Below are 20,767 nucleotides of genomic sequence, written 5' to 3'. Positions count from 1 at the left end.
CACCGTGGCAGAACAATGGCAGCTAGGAAGAGAACACAAGCTTGAGGTCCTGACCGAGGAGGTGCAAACCCATTCCTCAAAACACCCTTAAATACCTTCTGTTAGCACCAGCTTTCTGAAGACATTATTTTTTTTCACTAATTAATTGCATGTGGCTATTAGCGCTGGTATTAGTTAATTAGACTTTGTTTGGCAAAGTACTGAATACTGTAAACCCTCATGTAGTGATGTCTGCTGGTGAGTCAGTCTAACAGTGTCGGATGGGTTGAGGCTGTGGATTTGACCAAGTTTGAACACTTTATCACTATTCCCTCTCACTTGTAGCTGTTTTTTCATCATCTTTTGAATTTAATATGAATTATGGAACCGTTTTTGTTCACGCCATTAAAGTAATAATGATTATAATAATAATGTCAAAATATTATTTACAGACTGATTTAACAGATGATCACTGCTGCCACGATCACTGGAAAGTCTGGGCAAGAGGCTTCCACAGAGGAGCGGCCAGTTTGCACCAGCTTTCTAAAGACGTTATTTACTTAACTCAAACTGCGTGTGGCTAATAGCACTGGTGTTAGTGAATTAGACGTTGTTTATCAATGAGGCTCCTTTGCATAGAAAGGGGCAATTTTTGCGCCAAATATGTGCATATTACTTCATTTAAATATGTGCAAATAACACCGGAGCACTGAGACGCAATCTGCTTGGCAGCGCAGTTAGTGGAGCATTTCACCCTCTGCGCGTGCTTTGTGAATTATACGGTATCTGTTTGCTCCATTTTTACCGGTTTAGCGGCCGCAAAAGCCACGCAATCCTTTTGTGAATTCGGCCCAGAGTCTTTTTTTTTTTTTTTCAGATGCGTTTTTTTAGTTTTTTAGTCAGTCATCCGAAAAAACAAACAACAAAACGTTACGCACAGAAACCTAGCACACTGATTCCATGCGTTTTATTGTTCTACTTGTTGTGAAAATTCTCAAGACGTTGCAAAATTAAAAGACACACTTCCCTCTTTTGCCTCGCTCCACCGGAGTTACCTATCTGGCTGTCACCACTTCCTCCCTGTCTTTCATTTGGCAACTCAGCTGCATGAAGGGCGGAGCTGTCCTTCCTCTCTGTCCTCCACTTTCTGTGTGCGGGCCACATCCTTCTTGTCTTGGTCATCATCCACCTGAATATTACTATTTGACCTGTTGAAAGTGAGCTATCAGGACACTTGGTGTCCTCCCTGGCTCATGACCTTGTTGTCTCTCACTGCTGTCACAGTAGGGGTTAAATGAGCAACACACATCATCATACATCATTGCAAGTTACCTTATACAAAACATGCAGAGCATGCTATAGATTAAAAAGGTCAAATACCAGAATTTCTATTGCAGTGATAAAATGAGTCTATGCACCCCGTCCTCTGTCTTGTCACAGCTGTGTCCTGCTGATACATTTTCTTCACTGATTCTTGGTCCAATGTTTCTAAAGGCTCTGACGGATGTGTTAAAATGCAGAAAATCAAACCTGTTCCAAACATTTTAATGACGGACAAAAGTTTTGGACTCAGTGTGCAAATGTAATTGACACAACGTGATGTCTTATCTATTTATACAGGTGCAACAATTTTGACAATAAAAACAGACTCAGTGTGCAATGGCCTTTACGCTACATTGATAAGGAGTTATCACAAACAGTTGTTCTGTTGTGCTTTCTTATATTTCGTATAATACATACAAGTGTGTCACTGATGTAACCGGTCAGAAGTTGAAGATACAATGAGGTCTTTAAAAAGTATAACAATGATCATGAAAAGGTCTTAATATGAAGTTAAAGTATGGAATTTAACATCAGGATTCCTGCATATACCCTGATCATCATAAGAAAGCAGGGGGTAAGTTGGGGTATTGTGACTTTAAAGATGTCTGTAGTTTTTAGATGTAGGCAGTGCCCTTGATTTTTTTCTTCCCTTTATCATAATTTAGACATGAAGATGTACTGAAAACACGGTTCCCTTTAAAGAGTGTGTGCCACCACAAATTTAGCTACTCGCAGCCCATTTAATATCGCCTCCATTTAGGTCATAGCAGATGTCATTGACTAAATGTAGACCAAAGCTATTTTTGGTTGTTACAAATGACTCTGCAAAGCAATAGTGACGCAAGACAGATGGATCTGATGCTTCTTAAGGGCGAAGGACTTGTGAAATTCCAGCATCAGTTAAAAATAAGGGCGTTATTAAAAAAACAAAAAAAAAAAAAGAAATTACAAGCTCACAGATGGATGAAGAGAAATCTTTCGTCCTCCTTCATGAACTCTTGTAATTATGCTCTGGCTAACAGCCACTCTACTCAGCTCCCAGTGCAGATGCAGGAATGACAGGTGTTAAATAGCTCGATCCTGTTTTTTATTGTCGTGCATGTGTGACTGACTTGCGGCCATAGAATTATGAGTTGAACTGCTGACCCTCTGGCTCACCAACCCCAAAGAGGGACCCCCCCCCCCCCCCCCCCCCCCCCCCGCCCTGTGCACACAGCTCCAGCTTTGAAAAAAGAACTGCTGTCTGCAGGCCAAGAGATAAACCTTCTCTGTTTGTCTGTCTCTCTTTTCTTTTTCTCTGTCTCTCCCTAGCTCCTCCTCTCTCCCCCTCTCTTTCACCCTGCCTCCATCTCTTCCTCCTTCTCCACATCGTCTCTTGATTCTCAGTCTAGAAATATTTTCCCCAAACACACACACACACCTGTACAGACTGAAACGGACATTGGATGCCCTGCTGTTGTGCTATACCCTTGTCCTATTTTTGTGCTGACAAAAGCCTCCACGCAAACCCAACAATGGATGACCTGAGTGTCTTCACCCTCACCTGACTCTGAAAGTCCTGACTGTGGGCAAACCACTCCATCAAGCTGCCCTCTTTGCCAACATGAACAGCTGATTCTAGGAGTTATAATTCCAGCTTTGACCTTGATAGCCGCCGTGGAGGTCATCATTGCAGCTCCACCTCTGCTTCCTCTCTCCCTTCCTCCTCCTTCTATTCCATGTCAATGGCTCTGAAGCTAAACAAGGACAGGCTTCAAACATTAGGTCAATTAGTTACATGGTTTGCCTTTTGGCAAGTCACAGATGCACACACGAATGGTAACAAACCTTAAGCTGCAGACTGGGCACTATGATTTATGGGGTAGTGCCAGGACATTTAGCTCTGTGGGGGTCATTGCAATCATGATTAACCTTAAGTCCTTAGTCACACACAAACTGCACCCTTTTTTTCTACAGACCGGACTGAACTGACCACTGAAACCATAGTTTTCAAATAATAGACAGACAGCAGAATGGATTAGATAATCAAATATGATAACTTATCACTTGAAAAAGCAAATCAGTCCGTATCTTATCCCGTCCAAAAAGTCATCCTTAGTATCTCTATTAACCATCTCATTTCCAGTGAATAATCTGTGCTCACTCACTGGGAGCCTCAAAACTGTGACTCATAGTTGAATTGAGGACAGTGGAGCGGCTTTACTTGTCAGACTCTTCAGCTATTTCATACTTTCCTGACCACACGCAGCATGCAAATGTGGATTTTTGTGTTGAAGTGAATGTTCTTTATGCATGAGCATCACTTGCAGCTGTACACGTGAGTCAGTTTGGGGCGAACATGAGCGTGCCATGCATAATGGATTTATCAAAGAAATTACTATGGTTAATGATCAACTACGTAAGGATGTATTGAATATATTTTGTAGTGTATTTTTGTGTGAGTGATGGAGGCACTACTTAGGTTAGTCAATCAAAGCATATTCATTTCGATCAATCTTAAAGCGTAGGACGTCACAGTGTTGCAAGCTTCAATGGCCAGGTTCAAGGAAACCACTACTAAAATCAATAGGATCTGTCGTTCAAATGGCTTTCTTTGTTGATCTTCATCTATAAATTAATAAAGCAAATCATGCAGTCTACTCGTGATAATGGTGCAAGTAGGGGATGAGTTATTGCTCTTTGGATTACCCTTTGTATTGTTGGTTATTGGACAGCCTTTACATTAGAAACCACAAGTCATCACACACAGTGAACAGTTTTTCATGTAGGGCCCCTGAAGGGCTCTAAATCAAACCATCTACATAGGAAAATGTTGAGTTGTATTTGGGCTTTAAATAACAATTTATTTCTATTACCGATTAATTTACAAATTGTTTTTTGATTTAATCCATTTCTCGTTCAGTCTTTATAGCGTCCAAAAATAGTAAAACACTACCCACCACAATTTCCCTCAAGATGATGTTTGTTTGTCCAAAAACCCCAAATATTCAATGTTTCTACAATGTAAGATAAGGAAGGAAAACAAGTTTGTACATTTGAGGTTGGATCTAAAAATTCTATTAAAAGGATCCTTCCTCTCTTAAAAGCCCACTATAAGATAAAGATAACACCATTATTATGGGCTATGTCTTATCAAGCTAGTACTGGTGTTATCGTTGACATATATTTATGTTTCTTTAGGGAAACAGCTGCATGTTCATCAAATAGATGGCTGTAAAAATAGCTAAAGAGGCTAATGGTTTTGCCTTTGCTGTTAGCATTTTGAGACCCTCGATCAGATCAGTCTTTTTATAATCACGCAGCCATCTGACAACAGAAACAGCTTCCCACGGGCCTGCCACCTGTGATCATTGATAATTGTGTTTACTGGAGCAAAGCAATAAGCAAGTAGCCACGAGTCAGTGTGTCCATGTGACTCTGCAAACAGTAGCCTAAATACAGTACCTAATATATGATATCGAAATGTATCAGAATCCCATGGACCGTTCCCATGACAACATTGGATATTTGTAAAGGTGACCGATATCTGTTGAATTCAAATAATAAAATATTCAGTACCAAATCATAATTTTCCCTTAAAAAATACAGTGAAATGTTTGGGATGTCACAGTGTTGGAAACAAAGAAGTCAGTCCAAAGGTTATTAACCTTGGGAATTTGCTAATGCATGTTCATCAGTGAATTCATCAGTAAATTCATTTTTGTCCAATCTGCTTTTTGCATAATCATAATTAGGATTTTTTTTTTCCTCTCTAATCAGAACCTGCAGCACACGGTCCGTCACAGCCCACATCAACCTGCAGTCCCATCCCCAGTTAATATCCTTGAGAATAACAGCGGACCAAAAAGTCTAATTATAATTTTCACCCTCGTAGACCTTGCTGTATCGTCTACTTTGCATAAAAGTCAGAAATCTCGGGCTTCATCATCTTGGCCATAAACTGCCAACTGCACAGGTGACTGCGTAGATGACAAAAAATATTAATCACCCACACAGTTTGTTGACATGTTCTGTCCCCCGTCTGCTCTTAGCTGTGTGTCTGAATAATTAGCCTGTCCTCTCTGCTGTGCCTCTTTCATCTCATCCTGCCCTGCATTAGATGCTGCGTTGTCATGCTATTGACAATGACAGTGGTGGCAGCCATCCATGCCGTGCCACTGGCAGAGTGTGAGCTGCCTGTGAGGCGATGAGAGAAAGAGGGGGAGAGGGAGATTCCAGAAACATGGAGGGCTGTCTTTGAAGATGCTCAACAGGGTTTCGTTTCTTGGTTTTACATCTTAGACTCAGAGATTGTAAAGGTGCTGCCCTTTACAGGGAATCACAGTGGCTTTGGTAAAACGTGTACAAACATTATGACAAAGGTCACTTATAAGCTGAACAAAAAGCAGAAACACAGCCACTGCTGAATTCTTACTGGAAGTATGACTTATTATCACGGCCAACTAATTCACCTGCAGCCTCAACACCTGCTCCTCCAACACTTACTGACACTAAGCTCGCTCCATGCTGGGTTGACGGCCAGCACAGATGAAATTTAACACCACCAGTCCAATTTGCAAGCCGACAACTAGCCACTTAGCCAAAGCGATAAAAGAAATAGTTCACAAAAGCACAGAAATGTAGGAATTTAAAATCATAGGTCTCTTATTACCCCTTTATGCAGCCATCTCCCAGCATGCTAAGAGTCTTCCTGAGTGAACAGGTGTTACGCCTTGATGCAGCTCTGTGTGCCGCTCTGTTTTACTTGGCTCGTTTTCGACGTGAATGTTTAAATTTCGTGATTTGTGTGTTTGGTACAGCTGTCTATGATGGATCTTTCAAGGATTCGCTGTTTTTTTTTTTTTTTTTCTTTGGACAATTTATATCTCAGTCTGGCACTAGCTCTGCAGCACCCAGGTGGCCACATTGTCCATACTAAAAACCTTACACCACTTAAGCTCTGAAGATTTATTGCAGACTGTTACCAGGCTCATCCATTGTGAGATTCTCTTGCATAATAAGTAAAAACAAAATATCTGATTAATTCAGGAAGACAGGTCCCGCTCAGGTCCACGATGCAGATTAACTATGACACCCTGGGCCAAGCTCAGACGCCCTGCTTTGATATTCAGACAGACAGGCTCCTCACAAAGTGAAGTAATTAATGACATTTAAATGTTAAATGGATCTCTGTCTAGTTGGCATTAATTAGGTGGATTAGAAATAAATCCCAGTCAGAGAATCTAATGTTTTGGCATTTCTGGAGTCCTGTTGCAAAGTGCATTACCTCAGTATTAGCCTGTTATTCCCAACAGTAATCTGTGATCTGGCAATCAGAGAAACTAATTTATCTCTACTATTTATATCAATCCCTGCATTATTTGCCAGGACTCGCGGTTGTGTTTTTTTCTTGGCAGTATTTCCAAAGCTGAGGACAAATTTTTTTTTTATTTTTAGCAATAAAAGTCAAATTCACTTTTTTGTGCGTTTTGAGGCCAAATTAAATTAAATTTTCAACATCAACAAAATTATGTGCAAATACTTTAATACATCTGAGACTTTGTCCTCTCTAATGTCATGTTCTGAGGCGGTGCTTACTCTCAGGCTGTGATTACCAGCAACAGGCCAAACCAATTTGAATTTCAACAAATTATTTCTAACATTAGACGAACAAAAACCTAAAACTAACTGTTGTATTTATGAGCTTCATTACACTACACAGGCTTAGAGCAAGTACCAGTATTATTTGGGGCAAAAATATAACTTAGTAAGAAGAGTCATCTTCCTGGCTAGCTTGTGGAAATACTAACTTTTTGAACTCTTGGTCTTTGCAACTACTGACATGGTAGAAAATTAACGGAGGTGTTGTTGAAACATCAAGAACTGTTCCTTAGCCAGCAATGTTGAATTCATTTCAATTCAATTTAATTCAACTTTATTTGTAAAGCCCAATAACACAAATCACAATTTGACTCTTAGGGCTTTACAGCATACGACATCCCACCGTCCTTGAAAAAACTCCCAAAAACGACCCTCCCAAAAAATAAATGGTCGAAACCTCGGGAAGAGCAACTGAGGAGGGATCCCTCTTTTGAAGATGCAATTTGTTTTTGAGAGGCTAAACACCAACAAATACAGATTGAAGCAGAATATTTTATTTAATGAAAACGTGGGAAAGGATTATCTTCTCAAGATCAATTTTGACACTAGGACTTAACAAGGAGTTATGGGAAATGTTTGTATTACACGGGTTTGAAAAAGTCCTATGCAGCCACCAGTGCAATCTTATTCTGCAAATAGTATAATACTAAAAACGTAAGTGTAGCCTGATCTTTGTTTGCAGCTCTGCAGAAATACTGGGTTTTAACAGAAATAATAGATATGCGAAGAAAGAAAAAAAAAAGCTCTTCAGCATTCAAGTGTTGATTTAGAATTTTAGTGTCAATGCTATGAACACAGCTTCCAAGCTTTGAGTTATTCTGTACAGCCCTAAAATAAATACTAAAGAATAATGTCGTTAGAATCATCAGTTGGAGACAACTCGCTCGACAGAGATTGCGTGAAGTAGAGCAGTCCTTTTTTTGTTAGTGTGCAGTGTACATCTGGGGACGTTTTTTGTCCATAGATTTTACTGCAGAGTGAGCGCTCTTGAATTTCATGATGCACATTCTAACAGACAGCTGTGGACAGGATGCAGCGTCACAGAGGAGGAGAGACGAATAAGGCCCTTAGATAGGTTATCTTGTCTCTTCTACTTAGACGTGGTGAATTTACAGTTCACAGCAACTTACTACGACACGGTCTCAGGCTTTTGTTTGATATCTAGTCTTGCCTAAAAAGTCGATGCACGCTTCTGATCTATCGGACAGTTAAGCTTGTTTACTATATTACGTGAATGCCACTGTCACACAGAATGTCCAACTGAATCTCGTTCAAACTTTGAACTTTATGGGAAAAAGGAATTGTCGAATATTTCGTATTGAACAGCCAAAACTAATTTTGCTCACATAAGTCGGGTACAGCCCTATGCTATTCTAAAGCTAATTTTATTCTATGTATTTAAGTTGATCATTTAGTTAGACAGTGTGCTGGATGTGAATTCCTCAGTGATTTCTCCACAGAATTTTACGTGTACAATTACCTCAGCACAATTTTTCGGGGCCGAATTAAGCCTTAAAAACACAGTAAGACATTCAAGTATTGTTATTGTAACTATCATGCAACTATAACTATCAAGACACATTGGTGACATGTCTGATAGTGATGTCACTTTAGCAGCATTGCAGCTGAGCTCATTGACAAACCTTTGCAAGGTGGAGAAGATTTTTAATTTGCGTATTTGCTGTCTGGACTCCAACACAATCAATAAAACAAGTCTAAGTGAAGACAGGACAACCTCGCAGATGTTGTGCCAAAATTTATAGACCTTAAAAAATGAGTTTTCCACGGTGGTGTGTCCTTATTTTGTCCTTGGTGTGTATTTCGGGTTTCTTCAGGACACAAAGGAACTGTGCTTGGGGAAGTGTGCTTAGTAATACAGATGTGCTTATGTGGAACTCTGACAGCTTCCTTATAGGGTCATTGGACATTTGTGTTTTGGGATAATACGATCAGAACACATTTACTTCATAACAAGGTAAACAAGAGGCTAATTCTTGTTTTTAATAATCCTATGAAATATTTTCTAAAATAAAACAGATTTGTCCTCCCTCATAATAAATGACTTTCAGTGCATCAAACTACAGGCACACATTGATTCTACAAGTCAGGCTAAATGTTACTCTATATAAGTGCACTTCAGGTTTAGCTTTCCTGTGCAGCAGCTTATTTGCTTTAATTATGAGAAATCACTGACAATTTTTAGACTCTTTTTTTTAATTACAACTGGATTGCCACAATAAAGAGTGACAAATGACATGCTGTAGCATTTTACAATTAAGAACTTTGGGGAAATAATGCAACAACCTTTCCACTACACAGAATGTTATTAACCATTTTGGCTGCCCTTTCACCTGCTAACATTAAATCTGTAGCCAAGAAGTCAAGCGTCCGTAGCTCTCCTCAAGATGCAGAACAAACTACCAGGTGCAACACAATTTTTCCATGTTTTTTTCCCATAAATGTTGAATACACATAGCACTAGGAAACATCTTGTGAGTTATCTGCAAGCACCTGCTTGGCATTACATGTAAAGAGGACGGACATGCTACGTGCAAAAACTTCAAAATGTTTTAAGGCCAGAGGATACAGATGCTCAGTTGTGTGTCATCTCAGTTCAGCTGTTTCTCCTGGTTAAAACTGAACAATCTCATTCGAAACTGGGTTGATTTATGATGCATCACAGACTAGGGCTAAAAATAAAAGGAAGGACAAAAAAAGCCTCTTGACGATCCCTCAGTATAACAGTTCCAAAGATTGTAGCTGGATTAAGCTGCTACACTGGTGAGTGGGTTGGCCCACGCTGCCCTGAGCACTTTCACAGGCTATGGAAATGGAGGAAAATATAGCATCGCTTCACATTATATATTTGTATCTCTTGGTTTTTTCCTTACCAGCATCTGTACTCCTGGTAAAAAAAAAAAAAAAAAAAAAAAAAAAAAGTATCCACACCTGGTAAAAGAGACAGTCAGTCTGAAGGCCTAATGGAGAGCAAGCTGTCCCTCTGCGTACAGTATGCTTTGACACAATGAAATGATGTAGCTATTCTTGGAGGCTGCTTGTGCACTTCGATGGATGCCATTTTTCACACCATTAACTACAGCCTACTGGTTTTATTCACAGCACAGAGATAGGCCAAAACAATCCTAAACACGCCCACGAACGAGCACAATTGCAACAATTGATCTAAGCTGTTCCACCCAGTCTGTCGCAATTCTGTGCAGCAGGAGAAACCATTATCTCCATCCACCCTTCATCTCTCCCTCTCTCTCTCTCTCTCCCTCTCTCTCTCTCTCTCTCTCTCTCTCTCTCTCTCTCTCTCTCTCTCTCTCTCTCTCTCTCTCTCACACACACATTCTTTGTCTTTCTTTTCCTTGCCTTTAACTCCCTTTTCTTCCTGTTCAGCTCTATCCTTGCCTAGGGACAAACAAAAGGGTTCGTGGCTCAATCTCAAAGTACAAACATGCATGGTAAAATCTTTTTTCCTGCTTTATCTGTAACTAGCTCACAGTAGGCTTGTTAGCTGATAAAAATCAATGAGCAAGACGAGCGCAATTTTTGGAATGTTTACCTCAGCAAAGGTGTAACCTAAAGCCCTCATTACAGTCTATGCTGAGTGCAGAGTTCGCGCGGGGAGGCAGAGCTCAAAGGGCCAGCTAATCCAGTGGGTCTTACAGGCATGATGGGCTAGTCAATATGCTGGGCCTGCATCCTAAAGAAGCTGGGGCTCCACAGCAGAGCTAGGTAAAAGAGGCTCAGGGGAATGCTTTGCGTGGTGCCCTTTTATTCTCTCCACAGCTCTCAAGGTTAGATGCCGCTAAAGTCTTAACCCGTTGTTTACCGCTGGTCCCTCCCGTCTTTGATTCTGCTCTCCTTCAATTCTCAGTGCTGCTTACTTTTTAATATGGGGATCAGGGAATTAAATTCAGTTATTGCTAGCATTGCAGGCTAGTCTTGCATCAGCTAAATGCACAGGATGTGTATATCTTTTCCTTTCATTAAAGCAGTGATGGGCTGCATTTGTTTCAGATTATGTGTTGACTGTGACCAGGTAAGAATCAAGCGAGATAATCTGACATTTCCACTTAAAATCCCAAAGCAGTATTTCATCAGTCGTGAGAATAACTGAGCCTCCCATTCATTTTGAGAACGGACACATTTATGTGGAGCTCAGCTCAAGGCAGCAACACAGGTGTGGAGATGGCAGGGCGTTTTATGCTCAGCAAAGAATAGATAAGGCTTGAGGTACCGTGTTCTTGTTGTTTTCCTGAGCAAAGAGAACTCCGCTGGAGGCACGTCACCAAGTTTAATTTAGGAATTTAATTTCCACACACAAAAGAGGTCAGACAAGGAGGAACAAATTGACAGACACAGCAGGCGGGTACTTGTCATTTCTTCCAAATGGCTTTTAATGAGAAGAAACCCTTTGGCCCAGGTATGTCAGGTTGAAGAGTACTTTGCTGTCTGAGTGGTTAAGCTTTTAGCATTGCCCACCCGAGTGTTTTTGGCCCACAAGGACAGCCGGTTGACATGTTCTCAGGTCAGAGCCTGGGCCAAACACTGTCTCATTCTGAAGTAAATGGACTCTCTGGTGGAGAACAGACTGAGCCATCCTCAATGGAGATCACTGGGCTGTGGTCAGCTGGCCAGTAGACCCACAACACTGGTGGCCAAGTCAAAATGGTTGCTTTGTGGGAAGGGATCCACCAGGACACAGCTTTGTGACTGATTGCAATTTCTGATTGTAGACATTCATTTGGACAAACAGAAAGAACCACAATCTCCTGCCAAGATGATGTGATACTCAGCCACATCAAGTCATGATTAATTGTCGAATTAAACTGGATTTTTATTTACAGTGTAATTACTTTGGCATGCACGGTGGAAGCACTTTTTTAGGTAAATTTAATTGTTTTCCTCATATTTTTCCCCCAACTCTGTGGCTATAAAGATAGATATACTTAATTTGGGGTAAATATTTAATCCAAGCATTTAATTGGGGGTAAATCTCACCATAATTACTTACTTACAGCACTTATGTGCCTTTGTAGTGACCCAGTTCTCCCACATTAAATGTACCAATATTTTTGCCATGCCCTGAAACATTCCCCAAAATATTCCCTTGTAACAGAAGCAACTATTTCCTAAATGAGAGTGCATTCACCAGCGTGCTTTATATCATTCTGCTCCCTGAGTGAAAGAGCTGGTAGCTACTGGAGTCCCCCCTCATGGTTAAATGTTGAAGGATTCTTGCAAGGCAGTTTGCTGCTCCCTGCCCCGCTCAGCAGCAGCATCAGCAAGGGGAAACACATAGTGAGGAGAGGATATGGCCCCTGCAGAAAAAAAGGCCCTTTGATTTTGGTTTTGGTCTCCCTTGGGCTGCCTCTGGGTTTGGAACAGATTTGGTTCAGTGCTGAGCGCGGCAGCTTCAGCAGAGAGGGGACCGTGGTTCCCCCCTCGACGTGGATGTGTCATAACTGGTTTCAGTCTCGCTAAGGAGACACTGCTGGCTTGGCTCGCTGGCTGGCTGATCTGGGGCCAGCTGTTTGGATACCACACAGAGCTTTAACAATGCAGCATTTAAGCATGCCTCAGACATGAAAGAGTGCCAACACGGTAGCCTTTCTGATCAAACCGTTCACGTAGCATTTTTCTTTGACAGACTCCATTTTAGCACAAATGCCTGATTTGACAGCCAGGCCAATGGGATCATGCGGGTGGTATTGGGTGATGAATAGAAATTGAATAGACCACCCCATTTCTTTAATGTGAATTTAAATGAGATGTGCACCTGCAGATTTAGTGGTGGGCTTAGCTTGTCGAGCACAAAGTTGACTGTTTGTATTGGAAACAAGCAAAAGGCTGATAGTTCTGCTGCCGCTGCTGCTCACAAATGATTTTTTTTCAGTAGATCAAACGCATCCATGAAACACTTTCGAAAACTGCATGGTGGTCAGTCTCATTAATAAAGCGGTTACTCAGGACTTCATTCCTAAAAAGCTGACATTTGGAGGACACAGCTTTCACCTGACACGAGTGTTTTCCTGCTGCCTCCCTCCTCTGCCTTCAGGCCTGTGGCTCAGTTGAAACAGTAAGCCAGTCTCCAGTATCACGATGAGCCTGTGCAGACAACTACTGCGAGGCTGACTGATAGAGGCCAGTGTCCTGAACGTGCTGTACTCTGCTACTGATAATCGCTCTTTGTCCAGCTTATATTCACTCCTTTCATTTAGAGCTTTAATTCTACGAGTCCTGATTGCCTTCCTGTGTTCATTTGTCTTGAGCTGCGCACAGACGCGCACCGTCTTCTGCTCGTGGTATGATTCTGCATAATAACTACATCCACATAATAACAGTCCATCATTCCTGTTTGGTTCCATATAAAGATGTGTAGCTCACTGCCAGCCCCCTTCCTCCACCCAGTCCGTGCCACTGCATCTTCTCCCCAGCCTCTCTCTCTCTCTTTTTTTTGTAGCGCTTCATTAAATTCTTTCAATTTACCAGCCTGTATCTCTCTAATAACCAATATGGGTGCACTCCTACATTTGCGTTTCCTTACTTGCCCCTTTTTTCTTAGTGAAATTCACTTTTAAGAAAATCAACAACTCAACATCAGAAATTTCAGAGGTTGCTTTGCTTTCACTTTGGTGCCATATCTCCCCCCTCCTTGTTTATCCTCAGACTTCTAAGTCCAAGGTTGAAATGATACCCAAATGAATTATTTCCTCTGGAGTTGCCACTCCTGCCACTGTTATTATTACAAATGGAGTGGTTTATCAGTATATTACCTTCCAATGTCCTTCCTTTAGATCCTTCTCATTTTACTTGTCATGGAGCCTGTAATGGGATTCACAAGTAAGACAGGCAGTATTTGACTGTAATAGGCTTGTGAAGGGAGCAATCTAGAAAAACTGTGTGCTATGTTAGATTTGTCTTTGACATGTAAAGGAGATTCATAGCCTGAGACTATCACGGTGATGCTTCACATGCTTAAGTCAAAACATTCTCTCTAATAAAACAGTGTTATATCTGTATTGCAGTATAATACGGTCAAAGCATGGTTTAAGACACGTTGTATAATTTAATATGTATTTATCTGCTTGCTTGGGGGTAGGTAGCCACATTGAGTTCCTAAATGTCTGCGGATTTTAAAATCCCTTTAGCTAAATAGCCAAAGGAACGTGGTATATTGTACCTCCTGTTTAAACAGAGCCAATCAGGGACTACTTTGTTATGTTATTAGCTGCTGTGTTAATTCTGTGGAATGACGATGTTACCTCTTTACTTGGTAAAACACAAAACCAGCATTAATGTAGTCAGGGATCAGAGTACTAAGATGGGTAATAGTGCTGTACTCTGTGAAGATTTGACTAAAAAAAGCACAAGCCCTCCCATACTTAAATGGAAATTTCCTTGGTATTGCTGTTTAATTTAACATTCATTATGGCTCATTTCTTAGGCTCCCTTAAAAATGGCTGTTTGCTGAGCGTTGGCTAAAATTTCAATAGAAATAATTATGCAGCATAAGAGATTATTAAAGGCAGGTTTCTGAAGCCACGCAAGAAAAACAATTCTCATTCACATGACAGTGATTAAAATTCAATGGTATGTTCACCACTGGGTTTAAGTAGATTGTGTTGAGTGTTGTTTGTAGTGATTCAGACTCAGGATGATGAATTTTGGCAGAGAAGAAAGTAGGATCAATGGATTTCTCCTTTTTAAGACTTCTGTACCTTTATGTAGAAAGCAAGTCACTTTGGGGTAGAATCAGAGGAGATGAAGCTCTTTCTAAAAGAATAGTTCTGTTCATTTTCAACCTTATTTCCTAATTTATACCATCATGTTGACTTTGTGACATATTTCATAACTTTTGTTATTGGTGCTCGTTGTGCTGAAGAAAGTAGTCATTCAGAATGGACTGTTCTTGTTTTTGAATGATTAGCAATGACCACCCCTGGACTTTTCACAAACAAAACCAATCAATTGGATTTATAAACTTTATTCAAGTGATTTTCTGTGTCAACTACTTTTGTGAATGTGAGATTGCCCTTTGGCCCTCCTAAAATTTTCCTTGGGGTATGAAGTCAATTATCAGTTAAAACTAATAAATGTTGTAAGTCCTCATTTAAAACGTAGAGATGAAAGTATTATTCCCTGCACTTTAATGGTCTTAAAAAAATCTGCAGAACAAACGTTTATTTAATGGTTGATACAAAAGGCTATGAAGACCAGATGGCTAAAACTGGACAAGAAAACCTCCCACAACCTCTTATTTTAATTGGTGTGAAGGTATGGACTAAATGGTCTAACTGGAGACTGCAATATGCGTCAACATATGCAATACTTTAGGCAATGGGCAATCAGAAAATTGAATGTAGGCAGATTCTGTTGCAGTGTGACTAATGATGACTTTTTTAATTCAGCTTCTCACTAATTGGCACAATGATACTGTACGCGTGTGATTTTGAGCTATGAAAACAGTACCGTGAAGTAAGTATCGTAACAGACCAGTAACTTCCTCATTTCTGGGCAGCTACGTGCTTCGGAGTGTCAGCTCTTACTCCTCGGAGCACTGCAGTATCTCCCAGTTCCCCAAAGACCTTGTGGGTGATAATCAGTCATTACAGCTCCTTCACTGAGTTATTTATTTCATTACATTCACACGGCAATTCATCATTTATTTATGTGACAGTTGTTATCTATTATGTTGTTCCTTTCATGTGGCCAAGAATGAGAGATTTTATGGAACATTAGGCTTCCATGCGTCTGACGGCGCTACACTGATTCTGTTTCTTCATCTCCCTTTGATTCCATCTGCACTCTCACAGGTCAGTTAATTGCAGGATATTGATACCAGCATTATGACTGCCACTGCAGCTAATACGATTCCTTAGCCATTTCAATATGTGGGATTGTGCTCTCCCAATAAAAAATGACATTTGAGCCACTGTGCAGAGCCCTCTCTAATGGGGTCTGGGATAAGGATGGTAATATGCGTTGGAGCTGGCAGAGGCACAGGCCGTGTTTTTGTTTATAAATAGCTCCAGCCAGCATTATTCCACTTGCAGTTGTCCCATAATCATCAATCACTCCCGCGCGCAGGCCGGCTTTCTCCTGCTCACCAGAGAGAAGGTGCACTGTGAGCTGTGCCCTTGCACCTCCAACTGTGCAAGTACATAAAGAAGAGTGTGGTGAGTGGGACAGAGCTGGGAGTCAGGGAGGAGAGGGGTGGAGGTGGGGGGGTTTCTGTGTGGTGATCGAGTGAGTTATGGCAGCTTCACCCCGACTGTTCAAAACCCTCCTCCTCCTTCAGGTCATTACATGCGCTAACATCCACCATTTCGCTTCTTCAACACATTTAGAAACACACACATGCACTCCCTCTGCATCCCTGATCAGAAGCAGGTGGGAGGCTAATCATGTGATGTGCTCGGAGGATGTGGGATGGGTCAGACACAACTGTTTGCTCAGGTTTCATTTGTCTCTGTCTCTCTATCTGCCTTTATCTCTTTCTTTGGAGGAGCTTTGTGGGAAGAGCTCGCAGCTTTAAGGACATTGCAGGGGGAAGATCCCAAAGAGATGATGAGGGCCATTTTGTACTCTCACAAACATGAACAGATGTACTCTGATTATCAGCCACCACACACACATTTGTTGAGTCCATATTCTTGGAGATGCATGCACACGCACGCTATCTGTCTTTGCTGATCATTGTTCAAACTGTGTACTATACACACAAACACAAATCTCCCAGTGTTACCATGGCAGTTGCAAAAATACAGTAGGAATCCAGCTGATCCTTAACAAAATGGTTATATAACTATTGCGGCGCTAAGTCTTGTATCTTATCTAAGCCAGCCTCTGTGTTTCCTTTCAGCCTGGCTTTGTCACTTTTCAACAGCTCTTCACATCTACTGTACCTCCCACAAGACACCACTGAACACATGAAGGACATTTGTAATTGGCGATAAGCAATTGTTTGATTGGAAAAGGAAGACAGCCTCGCCGCAGTTGTAATCAACAATATCCTCCTGCTAGAAAACAAAAAAAATAAAAAAGTGAGATCTCATCACTTTCAAATCTTAATCAAAATCTCCATGCTGCGAAAAATAATTTTACACTTAATTAAATGCAGCCTACTTGAGAAGCACACCCACCTGGCACCCACAATCTCTCCCTGCCTCTGCCTCTTCGTCCCCCTGTTCCTCTCTAAACCCCCCCCCCCCCACCCCCCCCACCCCACCCCAAAAGCCTGATATGCGTGAGCTGACTTTGAACCTCACCTCCCGGAGTTCCTTGGCCACATCCTTGAGCTCTTTGAGAATGCCGTCCAGCTGGTCGATCACCATCTTCATGTGGCTGCGGATGCGTTCTCTCGGGCTGGGGGTCTCAGAGGTGTCCCGGGCCGAAGCTCTGCTGAGGGACATCCTTTACAGGGCGACGTGGGGCCAGTGGCCAACAGGCTGAGGGCGTGGGGGAGCCGAGTCGGGGTCCATGTCTTTGGCTACAAGGAGCCTCAGTGCTACTGATCCGAACAGGGGCCCCGGCCACGCAGGGAGACCTCAACATCTTAAAAGCACCTGGGCAGCCAAAACACCTTGCCTCGCCCGCACACTCGGCACAGGGTCACACTCTGACATCCATGCCCTCTGGTAGACGCTTCCAAAAACGAAGAGGAAATGAGCATGGGAAAAGTCAAACGCTGTAAATCCATGGAAAAGGAAGAGGCAAAACACATGGGCTGAAGCTGGTATGAAACTCTTACATAATCGTGTTGAGCCAACTCATCTCGTGTCAGTGTGTACGTTTGAAATTGTTCCCGAGGAGATGCTATTTAAAACACCTGTCTATGCAGGGAAGAGACCTTTTCCCTCTTCCACTTGTCCAGTACAACCTTTTTGACTGGTGAAACACAGTGACATAATGGCAGGCTAACATACAAAAGTGAAAGCAGAAAAGGGGCTCATATTAACCCTCTTATAGAGAAAGCTATCCAACATAGATAGAAAAATAGAACTCCCGGCAGTGGCTCAATTTTCAAAATGATCGTGTTCTACATTATTGGTGGCCAGCAGGGATGAGATTTGCCTTCTAAATATAGTCCTTCACTGAGGGCTACTGTTTTTTAAGAGAGAAAAGGACAGATCCTGTTTGGAAAAAGGGGGATATTCCTCTGTGCTTTGTGGCGTTTCCCCCTCCAGGAAAAATAAAAAGATTCTCAGTAGAAACTCACATTGAAAATAAACTTTGCTCCACATCCATTTTCTTTGCAGATGATGACTTAATCATGTTGTCCTTCATTTCTCGTCCATGAAAGGGAGGAAGGTAGGTGTGGGTCTTTTCACAGAGCGTCCAATCTCGCCCCAGAGCAGGGCTTATTCCAGGTGGTGTGGGATCAGAATGAATTGATTTCCAAGCCAGCGGAACGTGACTTGTGATGAGAATTTGTGGAGGGATAACAAAAAAATCATGGTGCCTATGAGACACAGTTACGAAGGGGGCTGGAAGGCGAACGAGCACCTTCCCCTGGAATTTGGGTGGCAGCTTGTCTTATGCAACAGTGCTCTCCAAGTCCTATCAGAAAACACTGACCCACAGCAGTCCACAGGGGTGTGCCCAAAAACCAAGGGAGCAGAAACGGAGAAAAGGATTCTCTTCTCTCCTTCAGTTGTTGCTAAGGGAACCCGGTCTGCCTCCTTGTGCTGTGATTGGATAATTATTTTACTTCTTATCCTTGTAGTGTATGTTTTCTCTCTGGACTCTTTTCAGAGAGGCAGAGAGCTCAGTGCCATCCAGCAGGAAGAGATAAATCCCATGAAAGCTTCCCAGAGGAGCCCCAGAGAACAAGCAGGGGGGAGAGCTTCTCGCCAAATCCAGGGCGATGCCACTGCCACAGGGTGCGTTGGCCAATCACACATGGCACCTGGACAGACGGGAAGGAAAGCAATCACTTACTCTCTAATGTCTCAGCCTCCTTTTCCTTTCTCTTCCACTAAATCATGGCAGCACGGAAAAAAAGCAACAACAATACACTGAAGGAGACTCAGAGATGGACGGGAATTAACTGCGCTGATGATTTTTAGCTGCTGTCAAAATGCATCTCTTGCTTCAGCAGCACTTGCCTCACCTCCACACACACACGCACACACGCACACACACACACACACCAGAACACACACCTACTCACCTTTCCTGTGCATCACTTTGCTGTTGCTATGCCCAGAGCTCACTGTCCACGGACAGCAGGATCATTCAAGCTACACACAACCTGCTGGTTCTTTAGCAGTCCCTCTGTCGCACACGCTAACATCTTCTCTTCTCGCTGCCTTGCTGTTCTCTCTTCCTCTCTTTCTCGCTCTGTCTCACACACTCTCTCTCTCCCTCCCTCTCTCTCTCACACACACACACACACACACAGTTCTTTCCCTCCCTCCCCTACTTACTGTCTTGACAGAGAGAGAAGCTTCTATCAGCAGGGTTATTTCACTCTGAGGCTGTGGCTCATCAGAGGAGGAGTAGAAGTGGAGGATGAAGCTGTGGAGGAGGAGGAGGAGGAGGCAGGAGGCATGAGATGGGAACGATGAATGGCCCTGATAGCACTCTGAGAAGGGAGAGAGGAGGCTGAAGATGACTAAGAGCCAGAGCGGCGAGGAGAGCTCCTGCTTCGGATTGTGATGCCGCCACGGCCGCTACCATCACTCAGATAACTGTGCTGCCGAAAACACGCCACCCGTCATCCCCATCAGCGTTCGCCTGCACCGGGAGGCAGCAGACAGAGCGGCTGAGCTGCTGCTGTGAAAAGGGGAGCTGTGTGATTCCTATGACAGCCTCTCCCTCTCTGCCTATCTGCCTGTTTTCGTCTCTCTCTCCCCCCCCTCTCTGTCACTCTTGCTCTTTCCCTTTCTCCGTCCCCGTCTCTCTGCCCCTGCGCCCTCACTGTGTCCTCGCTGACTGCCGGATGAAGGGAAGCTGATGCCAGAGTTTATCGTGGGGCTCAGGCTCCTGCCAGCACCACTCGGCTGTTCTGCTCGGCTCTGTGGAGGAGGGGCCTGGTGCTTTAAAGGCACAGTGTATTGCACAGTCCCCTCCTCTCCTGTCTTCTCCTCTCTGCTGGCGTCTACACTCCCTCACTATCTCCTCTCACACTGCCTATCGAGCCTTTGTCACAGTTCTATCGAGGGTGTTATCTCTCTCTTAAATCAAGATGAAGTCTTCCTCTGCCTCCAGCCAAGCAGTCTCTGGGGACGGGGTGTCCAAAAATCCCTGGCTGTTACATCATTAATATACAAAGCAGGTTGGTGTTTGATGACCTCATCTGACTGAGAGACAGAAATAGGGAGGGAGGGCCAGTATGACTTTTTCTCTCCCCCGTCCTCTTCATCAGCATTTTTTTTTTCTCCTCAACACAACAGCCCTGCAAAAGCCCACCAGAGGCAATTACCCTAATATGAAATTAGTTTTCTACAGGAGATAATATAACAGTTAAGCAAATTCCTAATGACAACTTCTTGAGCAATGCACGCCAGTTTCCAGAGGGTTTTGGCAGATAACTGTACAGAACAGCCACAGGCTCAGTGCATTCCTTAGCATAATTGTAAAAAGAAATGCAGAGTGGATTCAGGTTAGGTGAATCTCCATGCAGATGAATTTGTACTGGGGCCCTCTGTGGTTTCAACTACTAGCATCACAGACGTTACGCTGATGCTAATTGGACGGATTCGCTGCAATTTAATAAATTCTCTTTCACATGTTTTCTTTGATTAATAAATGATCACGTTTGGCTTTTTAAAAAAATATAATAAACACTCCATATTCTATGTTATCCTAT

General features: G+C 42.6%; 1 protein-coding gene across 2 annotated transcripts in view; it reads right to left on the bottom strand.

Moving 5' to 3' along the window:
• insyn1 (inhibitory synaptic factor 1) overlaps nt 1-19,942 on the bottom strand; it is a 56,823-nt gene extending 36,881 nt beyond the window's left edge. The window contains exons 1-2 of one of the 2 annotated variants that reach the window (XM_033632551.2): nt 19,127-19,942; nt 17,223-18,862 (exon numbers count right to left, since the gene is read on the bottom strand). In XM_033632551.2, coding sequence (XP_033488442.1) covers nt 17,223-17,366 — 144 coding nt within the window. In that variant the 5' untranslated portion in view covers nt 17,367-18,862; nt 19,127-19,942. The remainder of the gene's footprint in view (nt 1-17,222; nt 18,863-19,126) is intronic. The other variant, XM_033632542.2, reaches the window with a different exon arrangement.
• Nucleotides 19,943-20,767: the final 825 nt, after the last annotated feature.

Source organism: Epinephelus lanceolatus, chromosome 2, assembly GCF_041903045.1.
Source record: "Epinephelus lanceolatus isolate andai-2023 chromosome 2, ASM4190304v1, whole genome shotgun sequence".
In the NCBI taxonomy this organism is placed as follows: Eukaryota; Metazoa; Chordata; class Actinopteri; order Perciformes; family Serranidae; genus Epinephelus; species Epinephelus lanceolatus.
The sequence above is the reverse complement of the archived record's forward strand: the minus strand, read 5'-3'. Positions and strand labels throughout refer to the sequence as shown.